Source organism: Solanum lycopersicum, chromosome 10 (assembly GCF_036512215.1).
Source record: "Solanum lycopersicum chromosome 10, SLM_r2.1".
NCBI lineage: Eukaryota > Viridiplantae > Streptophyta > Magnoliopsida > Solanales > Solanaceae > Solanum > Solanum lycopersicum.
In genome coordinates this window covers 11,881,407-11,900,589 of record NC_090809.1, presented here as the reverse complement: position 1 = coordinate 11,900,589, position 19,183 = coordinate 11,881,407, and the positions used below count along the sequence as shown (strand labels likewise).

Here is a 19,183-nt window from a genome sequence, read left to right as displayed (position 1 = left end):
AAAGTTTGTCACGCTCCGATCTACCCTCGAGATGCGGACGCAAAACCTACGACCATAAGTGATCCCATGCTAACCCTGTTGGCATGATCATGAGCATACTAAAGAAAATAAGCTGATGCAGAAGCTAAATCATAATTTAAATTGAAAAGATGGGGAATACCCAGATTCTATAATTGAGATATTTGTAATACTAATGAGTTTAATACAAAAGACATATTTACTCAATACTAAGCTGAAACTAGTTATGTCTCAAAAAAGCCTCTAACTGACTAGAATGTTGGGATACGCCCCAGCTAAGTCTAGCAAAAACTTAAACTAAATGACTAAAAGACTGAAATGAACTCATGACTATTGCCTTAGAGAATGAGGACTCACCACTGAATCTGCTGAACTAGGGATCAAAAATTGATATAAGCGTGATATGGATGCTGAACAAACTTAATCTACATCACGAGAAGATGTAGCATATGTATGCGTCAGTACTTGAAGGTACTGAGCATGTAGGATAACGTAAAGCTGAAATAAAACATAATTGAACAAGCACGAAAGGAAGTATAGTAATCTAAAAATGATATATTGAATGTTGAGATAACCAATTTATGACATGTTGAAACTGAATACTTAATATATTAATAAATGGTCAATGCAATAGAGTCTGACTGAAATGTGGAAGCTACTAATAACTGATAATAAAACCATATGAGCTAAATGTGGAGTCCAATGTATACGCCTGATCAAGGGGACCCAATATACCCTGCCCGAGGTATAAAGGCATGCTGGTGTGATCACTAAATTAATTGCCCAAAGAGGGGACTCACAACCTATTTTGCTCGTAGTTCTGGGAGTAATTGGGTATGTTGAACCCTAGTCTAACTTGGTACTATGCTACTCCCATTGATTTTATTAGTTAACTAATTATGTCTGAATTTCTATAAGTACAAGATAGCTTAAAAATGAACATTCAAACTAAGAATGCAACATTTAATCTGATAATGATGCATTAATAACTGAGACATGTATAACTGAATAACTGAAATATCTGACCTAGCATGTGCAATTCAATAACTAAAAAATACATAGATAAGTATCTGAAATTCATGCGTTAAACTAAATAATTACATGGAACTTTGATTTGGAACATATTACAAATTAACTCGTGAAGTTCTGTTGAAGTTCTAGAAACCCTACGTCTAATCATGATATGAGAATCAAGAATCTGACTGAAAACTAGGGACCCAATGGGCGAAAGGAACCCACTAGTGAAATCCCACATACCAGGTGATGAAATTCACGGAGAAATACTTAGATTTTGGGGCTGGGATTGCTGGAACCTTGTTGTGCACTTGACCTAGGGTTATTGACCTTTTTGTGCTTTCTTGCTTCTTATTTTACAAGTTTTGATTAATGATTTGACTTAGCTAAGTTCTAGTTATTCTAGGCTTAAACTGACTAAAATTTGATGATTTAGGTTCAAAACAACATATCACAGGGTTTAAAGAAAGTGGAAAAGGACCAAAAGACCTCTTAGTTAATTGTTCTCAGACCAAACGATGACCTGGACTGACGGTCCGTCGTTCTATCGATGGTTCATCATTTGGGTCCGTAAGTTGGGTCTGTTCGACAGGCCTTTACTAAAATGGGCATAAATTTTTACTCGGAGGTCTGAATTTAGCACGATCGGTGGCTATGGAAAGCTAATTCAATTATATATCTTTTGGTATGTCATGAGACACCTAATTAATTTTATACAGACAGTTATTACCATTTGGATTTGACCCAATTACAGTTTCAGCCAATTGTCTGCCAATTTTCACCTACGGTTATACCTACGGACCGTTGATCGAACGACAGTCCATTCTAGTCAATTGTGGTTCATGTCAAAGAGTGGGTAAATGGGGTGTTGATCGACGGACAATGACTATGGACCGTAGGTCCGTCCGTTGTTCGACATTTAGTCAAATTTTCTGGGCTGATAATTTGGGGAATTAAGACTCAAACAAAGGATGTGCATCACGGGTCGTGGGTAAAGCTACGATCTATTGATGGTAACCATTGATTGCACCTGCAGATTTTTGGTAAAGATGATTTTTAGTATGTTTGGATACTGGGTGTTACATGTGGCTTCTCTCAATATCCTTATAAAACAAAATTAAGATATTGTGATGGTGACACGATAAAGAGATCAGGGATTTCATCTCGTAAGAAGCCCCATTCAAAATTGTTATTCTCTCATTTAATCATTCACAGGTATATTTTATTTTGTGCACTTTTTTGATGACGTTATTCTTTCGTGTGTGGCTTATTTATCTAAGGCTAAGGGGTGTCATATGACACGATTTCATTGGATAGAATAATTAAATACCTATACATAATTGGAAGGCTAAAATATATAAAATGATAAATTTTTTTAAGTGATATTGCTTTACATCAACAACATTGAAGCTCAGGCTGGGTGTCTTATATTTAGCCTTCAAGTGTTCTTTTCTATATTCCGTCCATAGATCTCTTGAAAATTTTCAAATCAATGATCAAGAATGTCACTGTTAGCACTAAAATTTTATTATATTTAAATCCATCAATTAAGTTATATTATATAAAATTCAAGAAAATAGTTGAGGTTATGTGGCAATCCAAGTCATAATAAAAAAACCACTAAAGTCATTCCGCGTGTCAAAGTTATGTGGCAATCCAAGTCAAATTATATAAGCCACTAAAATCCTGTCACATGTCAAGGTTATGTGGTAATCCAAGAAAAATTAAATAAGTCACTAAAATCATGCCACGTGTAAAGGTTATGTGGCAATCCAAGTCAAATCAAATGAGCCACTAGAATAACGACACGTGTATGTGTGACATGTTCTGACCAATCTGATCAAAGCTTTTCTATGGAGCAATATGATTGGTCGGTTCAAACCGAACAATCAAATCACACAAGTATATTACTCCCTACTACTAAAAAATAGGGGTCCTTATTATTAATAGAGAGGGTTTTTTTCACGATCAAGTAGCAAGAAGAGAGCTCGTGGATCAAAAACTTAAAATTCTCTACAAGTTGCAAATTCAAGCAATCAAGTTCATAGTCAAAGATTGAAGACCAAGTTAATTGTTCATTATAATTATTCGTCATAACTATACAAGTGGTCCTGAAGAATAATTCACACTTAAGTTTAAAGTTCAAGATTCAAGATCAAGCTATTCAAGCCCTTGACTCTAAATCAAATTCAAGTCCTACACATTTCATATTATTTTGAAGAATTAGAGGATTATCGTAAAGATTGTAACACACTATATTTTGAAATCAAATACTACATTTTGTAACTTCTATTTTCCTATCTTAATTATTTATTTTTCTTGACTTGAAAATTTGTTGTTTACAAATTTTGGCATGCCCAATGAAACAATTTCTACCTCTCATCTCATTACATCGATCAAGAAGTTTCAAGAACAATAGTATGACTTCTAAGAAGTTCATCTCCAAATATATTGTTGCTTAGACTGTCAATTTCATGTTTTCCTCGGCGGTGGAGAACATACTGGATACTACTCTGGAAAGTTTGGGACCCATCACTAGGAATAAAGCAAATTTACTAGCACAACAAAAACTTCAAACGTCCTCTACATAAGTTCCTATTCTGGATCACCAAAATTCAAAGGGGAAAAAATTCTCTCCGAATGAATTAGTATAACGAGGGAATATAACTGAGATTGTTGAAAAGACATTGGTCCAACTCAGTCCATTCAATAACAAGGATCGTACTATTAAAGATGAAGATAATGTTTTGATCACTAGATCTGCCCCAGTCACTCCACGTAACTTGTTCAAATTAGATTTCAGTTTGAGGGAGAATCTGCGCTTTACTCCATCACCCATAATGGAAATCAAAGCAATGATGACTAAAACATCAACTGTTGAAGTACAATATGCAAATTTGGCAAAGGCAATTGAAGGTCTAAAAAATATGTGCAAGATCAGGATAATCACATTTTTAAGCTAACGGATATGGTTGAAAATGTCATGGAAGGAGGCTGAAGCCATGCACTAGGAAAGTGCCCCATGGTACAAGAAAAAGGAGAATCCTCTACAAAGCAAACACATGTTGATGAACTGCAAGTATCTGCTGAAAAGGGGCTTCCCAGTCATCAACTAAAAGACTTCATATTGGGAACTACCAAAGATAAATATGATGTCCCTTCAAAGTCATTGTTTACATATACCAAGCCATAAACTTTAATAATCGATGTTTTGAAGATGCCTGCAGGTTATCAACCTCAAATATTTTTACAATTCCACAGTAAGGGAAATCAAAAACAACACATTGTACATTTTGTTGAAAGTTGCAATAGTGCTAGAACATATGGAGATTATCTGGTTAAACAATTTGTGCGCTCCTTGCAAGGAAACGTTTTCATTGGTACGAATCTGGAGGCTGGTTCCATCGATGATTCGAAACACCTTGAACATGAATTTCTCGATCATTTTTATAGCACGAGACGCTCTGTAAGAATGATTTAACATACCAATCGTCAATGGAAGGATGAACATTTCATTGAGTTCAAAATTGTGGAAATGATAAAAATAAAGAGCACTGATTTTTATATTAGAGAATTTAAAAAGAATCTCTTACATCTTATATTGCATATTTAGTACAATTAAAAGAGTTAAATAAGTGATATTATTAATTTTTTTAATAGCATATTAATAAAAATAAATAGAAATATATCTAAAAATCATATTGCAATTGTATTTCTTCGCCAAAGAGAGGTCTTAAATAACTTTCTACGTCACAAGATGATACACTTTTTGTTACCTATATAATCATAATATATAACATATTTATTCAAAATAACAACACTTTAAAATATTTTTTTAAAACATCATTACAATATTTTCAAAAATAATTAATATTCACATTTTATTAATTTTGAGATTTCCTTATATTAATTAAAATAATCCATAATTCGACCAATCTCTAACAAATAGTAAATAAAAAAACAAATACAGTATTCTCCCCTCATCTTGCACGTTTTTCCCCCTTTTCACGTTATTCTCTAAAAAAAATTCCACCTTTGAAGTTACCAGATTCTCTTCATTCTTCAAATAAAAGTTATTCTAAATTTGATTCTTCAAAAAAATCTATGCATTAATTCAAGGATTTTCTATGGTCGATAATCAATCAGGTATACATTATTTCATCAAATTTTGGATTTGATTAAGGTAATTTCGGTTAGATTTTTGGATTTCTTTTGATTTTCTTTCAATGTCACCGTTTATGTTTCGCAGTGTTCACATTACTTCCTTTACGTTATTATTCTCGATTTTATGCAAGTTTGTTTACATTATTAGTCAACCATTTGGAGATTTTTACTACAGAAATGTGGGCGCTGCGGTTAATATGGCTCAAAAGAGGAGATCTAACTTTCTTCATTATTCTATCCTCATTCAAGTTCAAGATAGCAATGTCAGGTAAAGACACTATGAATAATAAAAAAAATTGGGTGTAGAAGATTTCGAAAAACATGATGAAGATCAAGGTGAAGAATAATTTTCTATTAGTTTGTTTCGTATTTATAATTTCTGTTAAAAATTTGTATTATTTCTATATTTGTATTTAAACCATTATGTGTGATTTTAGGGGTCGTTTGGTAGGCTGCATTAAAATAAATAACCCACAATATGTTTAAATGTAGATGTTTTATTCAATTTTACTATTGTTTTACCGTCTTTTCAATTTTAAAAATTGATAGTTTATCTGTTTTTTAAAATTGAAAATTAACATTTTGTAAGTGATCAGTTTACTAAGATGATAATTATGTATCCTCAATCAATTTAAATGGAAAAAAACAGGCAAACATGACAACAAAGTTATTCTTTACATAGCTAGTTAGAAGACCATAAAAAATAATATGGTCCGACTATTATTTATTTTAACCCAATTGCATAATACTTTAAGAATATAATTGGAAAGATGTTTTCTATAAAGTCTTAATCCAAAGACAAGACTAGGAGGGAAACAATGAACTAAAAACTTCGTAAAAATAATTCATGCATTACCGATTACAGCATTACTAATCCAGAAATTACTAATCCCTACATTACTTATCTCAGTATTACTAATCCCTGCATTATTTATAGTTGTACAAAGCCACCCCTTAATGTTTGTATTCATTAAAAATGTCATGTTGCTTAGTCTATGAATCTTGTATTTGTTTTTAATTTGTATTCCTAGTAAATATATGTTAACTAGTTATATATTTTATTTATAGGAAGAATAACTTTTCTATTAGTTTGTTTTGTTTTTATTGTTTTTTTTCTTCAAAATTTTGTATTATTTCTCAATTCGTATTCAAACTAATATGTATACTATTAATAATTGTATTTATTCAATATTTCAAGTTGCATAATTTATGAATCTTGTATTTATTCCTACTTTATATCTATTACAACGGTATACCAACTAGTTATGTATATAAATTAAGAATGATTACAACAAATATTCATTTATTGTTTTTTAGTTTTATTTTCACTTTTTCATCATATTATTATTTTATTTTATATATCATTATACAAAATATACTATAAAAACTTGAATGAATACACATACCAATAATATACCTATTAAAATGAATATGACTTAGGAAAGAAAATAAAATTTTAAAGAGAAAAATAAATTCACAATGAAAAAAATAAATGAATACAAATATATTTCTTAAATAACTACAGATTCATTTGACATACTTGTTGGAATGAATACAAACTAATAAAGAAATACAAGTTTCATTATACAAAATACAACATGAAAACTAGAACGAATACAAATACAAATTACATACATATTGAAATAAATACGATTCAAGAGAGGATACATAATTTAGATAAATAAAATAAATACATTGTGAGAAAGTATGTCAAATAACATGCATAACATAGGTGTTCAAATTTGTAAATTTTAAAATATCAGATTTAATGGATAAAACTCTATGGTATTATCATAGACTTTCGTAACAATAACTAGTTCTGAAAGATAAGGACAAATAATGTTCTTTAGGGAAAAAGGAAAAGACCACCTATTTTAGGTCTCATAATCTTTGTAGTAAAAAAAAGTAATGAACATTTTCAACAACTTAAACGAATTTAAAATATCCCCCTCCCTCTCCCCTTGATTTTCTCTAGTTTGTTATTTCTTACTTATATATATCAAAAGTGTTGCAAGTGATCCAATTTAATGATAAAATATTGTTGACACCCAATTTTGACCCATGTTGGTATAAATTAATTATCGAGCTTCGAGAATTTTTAAAATTATTTAAGTTAATTAGTTTTATAAATCTTGCAAAAATTTAAAAAAAAAAGAAAAAAAAAAGAAGAAGATTTTAAATATATATATACATATATATATATGTATATGTATATATATATATATATATACATATATATATATATATATATATGTATGTATATATATGTATATAAATTAAAATATATATATAATGTATGAATTTTATGTTACTTCGAATACGCTTTGACATAATTTTCGATAATATATATATATATATATATATATATATATATATATATATATATTTACATAATTATGTATATAAGTAGTATATCTTATGATTATTCCACAATCATCAAAGTATACATTTGAATGTTTTATTAAACTAGCCTTAGTTTAAATTATAATTATACGTTTGAATCACTTTTATGATTTTTATAATTATTATATATAAAAAAGCTCGTTAATTAATTGATACGAATTCATTTTTTATTTTTTTGGCCAACTTGGATATTCATTAAACCAACCCATCCTTAACTTAATTTGTTTTAGTTTGGGTCATTCACACAATCCTCAGCAGCCCCAGGCCCACTCCCTTCTACTCAGTTTTCAGATTAAAGGTCCAATTCCTTTAAAACCCACCCACAAATTTACCCCAGGCCCAATTCTTAATCCCTCAGCCCATTAAATCTTAAAACCCTCCGACCCAGCCCCACGACCCGCCACCCGACCCGACCCAGACCCCCTTTCCCCCTTTCTTCTTCCCCCTCACTCACGCTATTCCCAGGAAGAAACACAACCCTGAAAAAAAACACAGAAGGAAACAAACCCCAAAATGGAAAACACGACCCTCACTCCCCCTCGCGTCTCTCCCCACGCTCCCTCGATCTCTCCCATGCGACCCCTCCTTCCCCTTTCTTTCCCCATAATTCCCAGAACAGAAAAATGCCAAAGAACCCAGGAAACGCAGACAAAAACGCAGAGGAAGCAGACTCCGAAAATGGAAAAACTTCCCTCTCACACGCGACCTCTCTCCCTCACGCGTCCCTCTCTCCTCTCCTCTCGCCAGTACGCCGCGTAGCCTGTCAGTGTTTCGGCTGTGGCAGACCTGCTCGTCCTTGCGACAACGAGACGAGGACACGTCGCTTGCAAGGACGATAGCCTCAATCCGAGCCGTCCAACGATGTCATTCTTCAGAGGTTTGGCAGCCCTTGGTACAAAACCCAGCTGGGGGAGGATTTTGAATTTCGAATTGAGGGGGAGAATTTCGATTTTGCCCCAAACCTTTCCTGAAATTCCCCCGCCCTCCTAACCCCTAAATCTTCTTCCATATACACCCCACCCCTCTTCCGAAAAGGGGGTTGGTCGATTCTGAGGTTAGAGATTGTCATCGAAAAAAAAAATTTGAAAATCTGAACTTAGGTCGGACATTTTGGTTTGAGAATTTAGAGTGTTGGAATTTTGTGAAAAATTTTGAGAAGCTTTGTGTTTGATCCTGCTCCTGCTGTCTAACCAAGAAGAACAGTTGAGAAAGTTTGAGAGAGAGTTCTGTTTCTTTCTCTGCTCGCTCTAAAGAAATTTACGGACAATAGTAGACTCCGCCTGTGTTCCATTCGTCTCCCCTCGCTTTGTCTCGTCGTCTGGATTGCTGTCGAGTTCCCCCTTTTGTCTGAAGCTGAGTTCCGTTCGAGTCACCTGTGGCGTGAAGTTGTCGCTCTTCAGCTTGTCGTCCCTATTCGCTGCCTCAAAGAAGGTATGTTTTCCATTTTTCTATCAGTTTTCTAAGCGGAACTCGAAACTGTGGTTTGTTCGCTGAAAATATGAGATGTTACACCTTGCTCGCTCGTTTGAATCCGCAATGTATCGTGCGTCATAACTCTGTCTCGTTTCGATTTTCTCGTCATGTGTTGTTTTCTATTGTTATAAGTTTGCCGTGGTAGAAGTCTTATCATGTTGGCCTTGACTTGTTCGTTTTGGAGAGCCACCGTTGAATGTTAGTTCGCATGCTTTGGCGTTTCATCGAGTTTAGCTTCTGTTAAGTTTCAGTTTTGTTTAAGTTGGAAATTTTCATGGTATAATAATTTTCTGGGAAGGTTTGCTGAATATGAACGAATTCCCCTCTTTCCCTTAAGTAGTTTTGTGATGCCAAGATTGATTTTGAAGTATTTTCCTTAGGTTGAGTTCTTTGTCTAGTCATGATGTGGCTCTGTATGTGATATTTCTTCTTATGAAATTTTACTCAAGGTTTGTGTCTATGTGTTCTTCCATTTGCTTAGAATGTGTTACTCTTTTACTTATTCGCCTCGATTAAAACCTTCATTCATTTATCTTCTCGAATCATTCGTCTAGGTCGAAGTAAACTAATGTAGGTTGTGTATACGTCCTTTAGCTTGTATCACGATCGATTTTCCCTTTTGCTGTCGTTTTTTTGTTAGCATGTGAGTTTAGGTATATTACAGTTGTGTCTGTTGCATGACTCTCTTGTTTGATTGCCTCAAGTGTGATGTTTTGCTGACTGAGTATCATATGCTTTTTTTTCCTTTCAATATTTTGAATCTACTATTGGTCTAGGATTAGAAGGCTTTGAAGCCCAAATGTTTTGAGGAATGGGTTACTGTTTAGAGTTAGTTTTGTTTACAAACTTGGTTTTTTTTAGTCTGGAGATATCCATATACTTTGGTTGTTACTTTCGATATTGTTAAGTCCTTTGTAGATCATAGAATGTATGCAACCATGATTATGATTATAGCTAGTAGCGTGCGCATTTTTCTATTTATCTTTCCTCGGTTTGATATATGGGAGGTGCCATGTTTGGATACTTGGGTTTCCTCTTAAACTGAACTTTCTTGCACATTATTTATTGCTTAATGGTCTGAAAGTTTGTTTAGTTCGAAACATGTCATGATCGCTATTAGTTTGTCATCTCAAACGCTAATGTATTTTCATTTGGTTTGCATGTAAAATTCCTTTCGAGCCTTCGGGACTCCATTCTCTTTATGCCTTCGGAAGAGCCGTAAAGGCTCAAAATTCTATCATCCGAGTCAATTCGTCAAAACCGGCGTAGGAAGTTAAATTCCAATTTCAGAGAGATCGTGGAAAATCCGAAGAAGAGGAATTAGAAGACTTTCCTTTTATTCTTTGTATTTTTGTATATTTTTATTTGTAATGGGCATAAGCCCTTGTCCCTTTTATTTTTCTTGTAATTATTTGTATGTTTAGATTAGGACAGGTACAAAATGGGTCAAAACCCCCAAAAGCAGGTGGGTCCGAGTTTCGGCCAAAGCGAACAGCATCCGAAACTTGGACCCGAATCTCTCCCACTCTCTCTCTCTCTCTTATTTACTTGCCTATGTGTGTGGTCTAAGTGTCGTTAGTGTTAGGATTAGAAAACTCCAAACCCCATCGACGCCTTCTATTTTATCAAACTTAAAAAATAAAAAATTTGAATCTCCAAACAATGAATATTTTAACTTGTAGAATTAGCCTAGATAAAAATCTTAAGAAATTCAATTGCAAAAGTTAACAAAAATAGTCAAATAAGTTAATTGCTGGAAAACCGTGTTTAACGGAGTGTCTTAGGTGCCTTACACCTTCCTAAGACACTAATATGAATCCCGAACCCCCTTAAAAGTATTTCAAAACAATTTTTTCTGTTTAAGTTGTTTAGAAACAAGTTTTCTTGATTTTTCTTAAAAATTAAGTGGCGACTCCTAAAAGTTGAAAACACCCTTTAAAAACAAACAAACTCTTTTCGAAATCCATTTTTCCATAAAACAGAAATGACGACTCCACTGGGGACATTTTGGAGGATTCTAACCCTAAGACTAACTTATTTGACTACTTGTAATTAATTGTTTAGTTGTTTAAATACTTAGTTTTTAGAAATTGCATTTCATGCCATAAATTCCGAAATAGTTGCATTAGGAAACGGAAGTTACGCGGCTTACCGCGACTTCTCTCAGAAATACCCCAAGAATTTATTTGGGAGTATCGAATAAATAGTCAGAATGCGGTCATCTGGCGTTATTCGATAGCTCCACCCCGATGTTTGTCCAACTCGGGTAACCGTCTATTTGAAAACAATTTTAGAAAAGCCTAAGTTAGAGCGAAACCAAAACCCAAAATTAGGCATTAGTCTAGGACGACTTAATACCCAAGGCGTATTAAGTCCATTTTAGTAGAAAAACCGCCAAAAATCGCGTCTAAGGTCTTCGACCTCACGACGCATCATATTATTTGACATTCGAAAGTGTATGTGTGAAAACCAACTTGGGGGTAGGGAAAAGTCTAACGGGTTTCTGTTTTGCAGATATGGACCGCTTCCCCAAATTCAACATGGTCATCTCCGCGCCACCCCAACTAACAATGTGGCACAACGACTTAGACGGAGATCATAGGCGGACTCTCAACAAGTATGTAGGGGCCTTAACCGAGCTAATCAACATGGACGGTTGGCCAGAGTTGATAGAGGTACTCACGGGGTATTGGGATAGCCAAAGAATGGTCTTCCGTTTTGGAACGGCCGAAATCACCCCTACATTAGAAGAGATAAGGGATTGCATAGACACCGTGGGAACGGGCCTAGAAAGAAGAGCCCGAAAACAAGAGGACGTGTTTATCCCCAACAAACCTTCCGTTGAGAACATCTCGGATTGGTTAGGATTAAGAAAGGATTTCACTTATTGGTGTCAAGATTCCCATATAATGTTCAGAGATCTCTACGTCAAATTAGGACACGCGAGTTTCTATGCCGCGTACAATCGGGAATTTAAGATTTCCTACAGGGAGTGGAACGAGCTCCGCCCGTTGGCATTTGCCATAGCTTTGTTGGGAACGATGGTCTTCCCGCACGTCGCCAGAGTCGTAACACTTGTCCAGACGCTGTTCAAAGGGTACGAGAATCAAGGGACGACGAAGTACTACTCCGTAGCCCCGGTCATATTGTCAGACATATATCGCGCTTTGGGTAAGTGCAAAGAGGGACATCGGTACTTCCAGGGTTGTAATTTGCTCCTCCAATGGTGGATTCTCAGCCACTTGGCGAAGGGTGCTGGAACTCGAGAACTGCACACTCTCGGCAACAAGAACACCCTCAAGGACTTGAACGACTTGTTATTCTGGGCAAACATGAACAATCGGAAAACGAGAGGGAGATGGGCCCAAATTTTCTCCGAGTTGAGAGAAAAGGACCTCCAATGGATGCTCGACCGCTTCATATCCAAAGAAGTTGTCGTAGAAAGTCGAAGATGTGTCGTGCTTCCTCTACCTGGCATTCGAGGAATTCGCCCTTACGCGCCATTCCGAGTCTTGCGACAGTTCGGAAGGAGGCAAATTGTGCCTAGAGAAGCGCATTATGCCGCTTATGTGTACGATATCGGGGACGACAGGGTGGACGACGATACGGAGATGCTCAGAGAATGGAAGAACGCCAGGCGTTTGGGCAAAGACAGTATCGCCCCTGACCGATTCAATGTTGGGTGTGACGAGGGCTACAAAGCATGGTTGAAGAGGGATATACAAAACATCTCCTTTCAAATTCTGCGTAGCTTCCGCAGTGTGACAGACAAAGAGGCCAAAGCAGAGGTCGAATTGCGAGAGTTAAAAGAAGAAGCTAATAAGGTCTACGCCAAGTTTGTAGAGAATCAAGACGCACTCGAGAGGGCAACTCGAGAGATCGAGAGACTGAAGCAAGGGTATGAAGAGTTCGACAGCTGGATCCAGCAGAAAATTGAGAGGATGCGATACGAGAGCTTGGAAGACAAAGGGCGTCTGGGTGAAGGCTTTCTGTTGATGCTGAGGTACATGTTCCAACAGCACAAAAACCAGAAAGACGACGACGGAGCGGGATCGTCTAGAGTAGCATAGTGGACATCGCCCCTGCGCGGGTTTTTCTCTGTTTGTAATCGCATTATTCTAGCCCCTGCGTGGGCCCGATATTATCACACTTTCTAAACAGCCCCTGCGTGGGTTTGTTTATTTCCTTTTTAAAACATTTCACTCATTGTTAAATATTATTTTGGGGGGGAATCACTTGACTGGTTTAAACTCACACGTACATCATTCGAATGCGTTAGGCCTACCCTTGGCACAAAAGGGTCCCCATGCATGATTAGGACATGTTATCTATGTGCACTTAAATGCTTATGTGTTACGTTGCTTTGAATGAAGATATTGTAAACCCACTCCAAGCCCAAAACTCTAAAGAGTATACAGAAGCCACTATTAAAATGTCCGACCAAAATTTTCGAGTCTCTAGTTTCTCACGCAAAATCCATCTCCCACCACAAATCCTAAATACCGCTCTATCATCCCAGGGAAGTTGAATCATCGCTATAGACAAAGGCAAGAACGTCCAGACGGAGCTCACTGAGGAGGAACTACGAAGAAAGATCGAACGAATCACTCGAGAGATTCAGAGGGTTAAAGAAGAAGGACTCAAAGTAGACGTGACCACGGCAATCAACAAAGCTGCGGTCACAACCTTGGATGAAGATCTGGCGTCATCGATAAAGAGAAAGAAGGAGGTTGAGATGGAAACCGAAAGTCTAAGGAAAAGGTTGAACTTGCTTCGTTTGGAGATACACGAAGGAAAGGCGAGAGAAGCGAAAATAGATATCGAGACTGCCGTGTCGTTGGCCAGAAGTGTGACACTCGACGAAGAATTGGCAACCCATACCAATTTAAAAGGCGGAAAACATCCCGCCCGTGAACAGGGAACAGATAACAGTAGCCCCGGCTATGAAATAATTGAGGAGGACGATGAAGAAGAATTCGTCTACAAGCCTCCATTTCCGACTGTCTGAAAGGAAAGGAATGACGCCACCACAAGACAAGAAATCGCCAAATGTTGTTTTCCAGAAATTTCAATGTTGTTTTCCAATTCCCTTGTAATCACAATGAAAGAATGAATGAAAATTTTTCATCCTTGTATCCGAACTACGTTAGGCCCGAATTCTCCTCGTGAGATACGTAGGCAGCCTTTCCCGGCCCGGCCCCTATTACCAAAAATTTTCATTCTCCTCCATGTTTTGGAGATACGAATATAAGATCAACGGACGTCGAAAAGCAGCTTCAAGAAGACCGTAGCTCAACGTGATTCATCTTTCCCGAGATGACGTCAAAACAAACAAATTCCTGTTTGTTCAGAATATATTTCTGTCCTCATTCATGGGTTAAGATATCCTCAAACAAAGCGACCTGTGTGTTTAACTGTTTTATGTGCGATATTATGCATTTTGTACTCCGGATATGCCCTAACAAATTTTCCTTTGAGTTGTTTTTACATCTCAGGTACCTCTTACTGATCTATGTCGATAAAGCTGGCAGATCACCACTACTTCACCAGATCAAAAGGTCGCGCAGATTCCTTCCCCAGATCAAACGCAAATGCAGACATGGGCAACAACAATGAACAAATCAGCCTCACAGATGTTGTGGTGGCTCAGCCAACTGTGGCAGAGCAGAATGAGCTTATTGCGCAGTTGATGCAGCAAATAGCTGACATGAGGGTGGAGATGCAACGGAGGCAAGACACCCCTCCGCCCGGATTCGGCCCCAACTTTCTCGACGCAAGACCCCCTACATACTTCCCCTCATCCGGCTCGGATCCTACTCGGCAACGTCCATCGACACCCGTGCACAACCCGTCTGGGGTAGACATGACAACCCAAAACCCCCAATACGCGTCGGTCCCCTATCAAACTCCCTCCCCACTTCCAAACAATCCTCCGCAAATGCCACCACATCCCGAAAATACTGAAGCAGCCCCACTACCCCAAAATCAAACCCAAAATCCCACCGCCTTCAATTCCCAAACACCACACCCCCATTTAAACCAAAATACCAATCCCCAAAATTATCCGCAAAACTATCAAACCGCACAGAATGTCCCAAGCCCTTCCATAGCCGCACCCCTCCCCAAAAGAACTACTTTCTAAGTCCCTGTCCCGACAGAGCATGAGGTGCACAGCTCCGAGTTGGACCATTATGAGGAGCAAGAAAGAGAGTGGAGAGCGAGGGAAGAAGTGAAGATAGACATAAAGGAGGAGATCAAGAGGGCGATGAGAGATTTGCAATGTACTCCAGACGTCGCCGAGTTAAGCTACGCAGCACTATGCATCCACCCAGACTTGAACCTACCTGAAGGGTTCAAGATCCTGAAGTTTGATACCTTCGGAGGGGTGGGAAACCCTATGGCACACCTGAGAGCATACTGTGATCAACTTGTGGGAGTTGGTAAAGATGAAGCCTTGCTGATAAGGTTATTCAGCCGGAGCCTATGCGTTGAGGCTTTGGAGTGGTTCACATCCCACGAGACTCGACAATGGACCTGTTGGAGCGCACTGGCTAAGGAGTTCATCGACAGATTCGCGTACAACGTTGAAATATTCCCTGATCGGTACTCCTTGGAGAAGATGAAGCAGAAGCCCACAGAAAGCTATCGCGAGTTCGCGTACAGATGGAGGAAGGAGGCAGCGAGGGTGAGGCCTCCAATGACAAAGAAGGAGATTGTGGAGGTGTTCATACGGGTGCAGGAGCCCGCGTATTATGACAGAGTCATCTTATTAATCGGCGCCAAGTTCGCCGAGATAGTCAAAGTAGGTGAGACTATCGAGGATGGCCTGAAATCGGGAAAGATAGCCCGAGTGTCTGCATCTCCTGGATCTTCCGGACTGGTAAGGAAGAAAAGAGAGGAGGTTAATGCTATCTCACACGGGGGAAGAAAAATCCCCAGAAGCTTACCACGTCCCCAAGGCCGCTCCAATCCCCCATCAAAGCCTCATCAAGCCTACCATCTACACTCAAATCACTCCGGCCACTACAATGCTGCCCCCCATTATCCAGATGCCCATATTGTGTCGTATCAGAACCCACCCCCGATTCCCCAAAATTTTCCCTCCACATATCCAAACTACCCCCAAGCTTATCAAGTCCCTCCCCATTACCAAAATGTCTCTCCTAGCTGCGCTAATGTACAGCCAAGCTATCGCACACCATCCCCCGCTTATCAAATACAAACCCCAGTATATCAAAACCCCCATCCGAATTACCGAGCCCCAATGCCAAACTACCAAACAAATCCCCATCCCAGAGCCCAGGCTCCACGACCAAATGCCCGCAGTTATCAACAAGTCCCTCCCCCACAGCAGGGCGGGTATGATCCCCCTCGCCCCAGGTCTGAGAAGAAGCCCTCCAGAAGCTTCACCGTGTTGGCTGAAAGCAGAACTAAATTGTTCGAAAGATTATCCGCTGCCGGATACATCCACCCTGTTGGCCCCAAGCTCGTGGATGTCAATTCTAGATTCTACAGACCGGAGCAGAGATGTGCTTACCATTCCAACAGTGTTGGACATGATACAGAAGATTGTATCAATCTCAAGCACAAGATCCAGGACTTGATTGACCAGGAAGTGGTCTCTCTTCAGCCCGCGGCGCCAAATGTCAACAAGAATCCGTTGCCAAATCATGGGGGTGGAAACATCAACATGATAGAAACTGACGAAGATGAGCGTGAAGCCAAGAGAATTACTCCCGTTGTTCAGGAAGACTTGGAGAGGGCTATCGCTTCTTTGAGCGTCAGGGAGAAAGGAGAGTTTGTCATTCTGACACCTGCAAAGGCTGTTGCCTTGGTGCCCTCAAAGACTCTCCCCAAACCCAAGTTTGTGATAGAAACGGTCGTGGCTCAAGGCATGACTAGGTCCGGAAGGTGCTACACTCCTGATGAGCTTGCTCTCGGAGGACAGAAGAAGGACCATGCTAAGAGGCCGATAAGCGAGGGGGAAGCAGAAGAGTTCTGGAGAAGGATGCAGCCGAAGGACTATTCTATCGTCAAACATTTAGAGAAGACTCCGGCTCTGATATCTGTGTGGGCCCTGCTGATGAGCTCTCAGTCCCATAGGCAGGCCTTAATGAAAGCTCTTGATGATACATACGTGCCCTCAGGCACAAGCACCGACAATGTAGCTGCTATGATTCACCGAGTCATTCAGGGACACCGCATCAGCTTCTGCGATGATGAGTTGCCGTCTGAAGGGAGAGCCCACAACAAAGCTCTACACATCACCGTGGTATGCCGCGGAAAGATCATCAACCGTGTTTTGGTAGACGACGGATCTGGCCTAAACATATGCCCCTTGTCCACGCTGAAGCAGCTGAGGTTTGACCTCGGAAAGTTGAAGAAAAACCAGGTCAATGTGAGAGCATTTGATGGTGTGCAGAGAGAGACGTTAGGGGCGGTGAGCTTGATCATTCAAATGGGCCCCGCGGAGTTCGAGGCAAAATTCCAGGTGTTGGATATCGACACCAGCTATAACCTCCTTTTGGGAAGGCCATTTATTCATATGGCTTGAGCCATCCCCTCCACTCTTCACCAAGTGATGAAACTAGTATGGAGAAATGAAGAACTAGTTGTTCACGGGGAAAGGAGCCATTCAGGTAAGCAGGTGCCGATCTTGGACGAGACGCCGCAAACTTCGGATTTCTACACAGTGGAGTTGGTAAATGCCACCGATGAGGGCTTGGCACCATAGACTCCCATGCCGGCCGTGTACAAAATGATTGCCACGGTAATGGTGCAGAGTGGATTCGAACCAGGTTTCAGATTAGGAAGGAATGCACAAGGGATCATCGAGCCAATTCCGGTCCTTGCTACAGGATCAAAGTATGGTTTGGGGTACATCCCCACAAATGATGATTTGAAGATGAAGAGGAGAAAGGATCAAGGGTTGACTAAGCCGATCCCACATCTCTATCACTCCTTTCCAGTTCGGGAGCATGCCGAGCCTGCAGACGAGGGGGAAGGAATCTGTGACCTGTTCAAGGAGATCAACGCCGTCATCGAGGAGGAGGCTGAGCCAGCAGGCATTCGTGATGCCGAACCAGGGGAGATGCTGCAAAATTGGACGTCCACGCCGATCCTGATGCCCCGAACTCTGTGGTAGAATGGAGTTATTTTGTGCATACCAAAATCAGTGGTCGTTCGGAAGAGGCCCGAGACCCACCAATTCTACATTTTCTTGATTTTGAATTTTGTTATGATTGATTAAAGGGCGACACGGCCTTGTGCCATGACCCAAATTTGCATTTTTGATTCAATTTAAATGAAAGCCTCCTTATTTTGACTTTGTTTATTCGATTTCTTGTTATATTTTACTTTTCTAATTTTGTCTGTTTATGATTTCAGTAACGTAAGTTACAAACCTGCCAATGTCATGTCATGTCATGAGCTAAACGAGCAAAATGAGGCAAATGACGACGAGGCTGACGACTATGACGAATAAAGTGGGGAACCAGACTATGTGGTAGAAGAATTTCGGCAGTTCAAGAATCAACATAAACCGAATCTGGAGGAAACAGAGACGGTGAATTTGGGAGATTCAGAATGTGTCAAAGAGGTTAAGATCAGCACTCACCTGAATGAAACTCAGAAGGAGAGCCTGGTGTATTTGCTTGCCGAATACAGCGATGTGTTTGTTTGGAAGGTCAGTGACATGCAGGGGCTGAGTACCGATGTCGTATATCATAAGCTGCCTATCAACCCAGGGTTCGAGCCGGTGAAGCAAAAGACTCGGAAATTCAAGCCTGAATTGAGTTTGAAGATTAAGGAGGAAATCACCAAGCAGATAGAGTCTCGGTTGGTAGAAGTAACGCAATATCCCACCTGGTTGGCGAATGTCGTTCCGGTCGCCAAGAAAGATGGAAAAATCAGGATTTGTGTTGATTACAGAGATCTCAACAAGGCTAGTCCAAAGGATAATTTCCCGTTGCCAAATATCCATATTTTGATTGACAACTGTGCCAAACATGAGATGCAGTCATTTGTGGGCTGCTACGCGGGTTATCACCAGATTCTGATGGATGAAGAAGACGCGGAGAAAACGGCCTTCATCACACCTTGGGGGGTATAT

The 19,183-nt window shown here is 39.2% G+C and overlaps 1 protein-coding gene across 1 annotated transcript; it reads left to right on the top strand.

Annotated features, from left to right (window-relative positions):
- The first annotated feature begins 14,584 nt into the window (after window positions 1-14,584).
- On the top strand, window positions 14,585-17,626 carry LOC104649582 (uncharacterized). The gene is made up of 2 exons (XM_010329048.1): window positions 14,585-14,897; window positions 15,231-17,626. Exons 1-2 carry the CDS (start codon window positions 14,585-14,587, stop codon window positions 17,624-17,626), a joined length of 2,709 nt encoding a protein of 902 aa, XP_010327350.1.
- The last annotated feature ends 1,557 nt before the right edge of the window (window positions 17,627-19,183 follow it).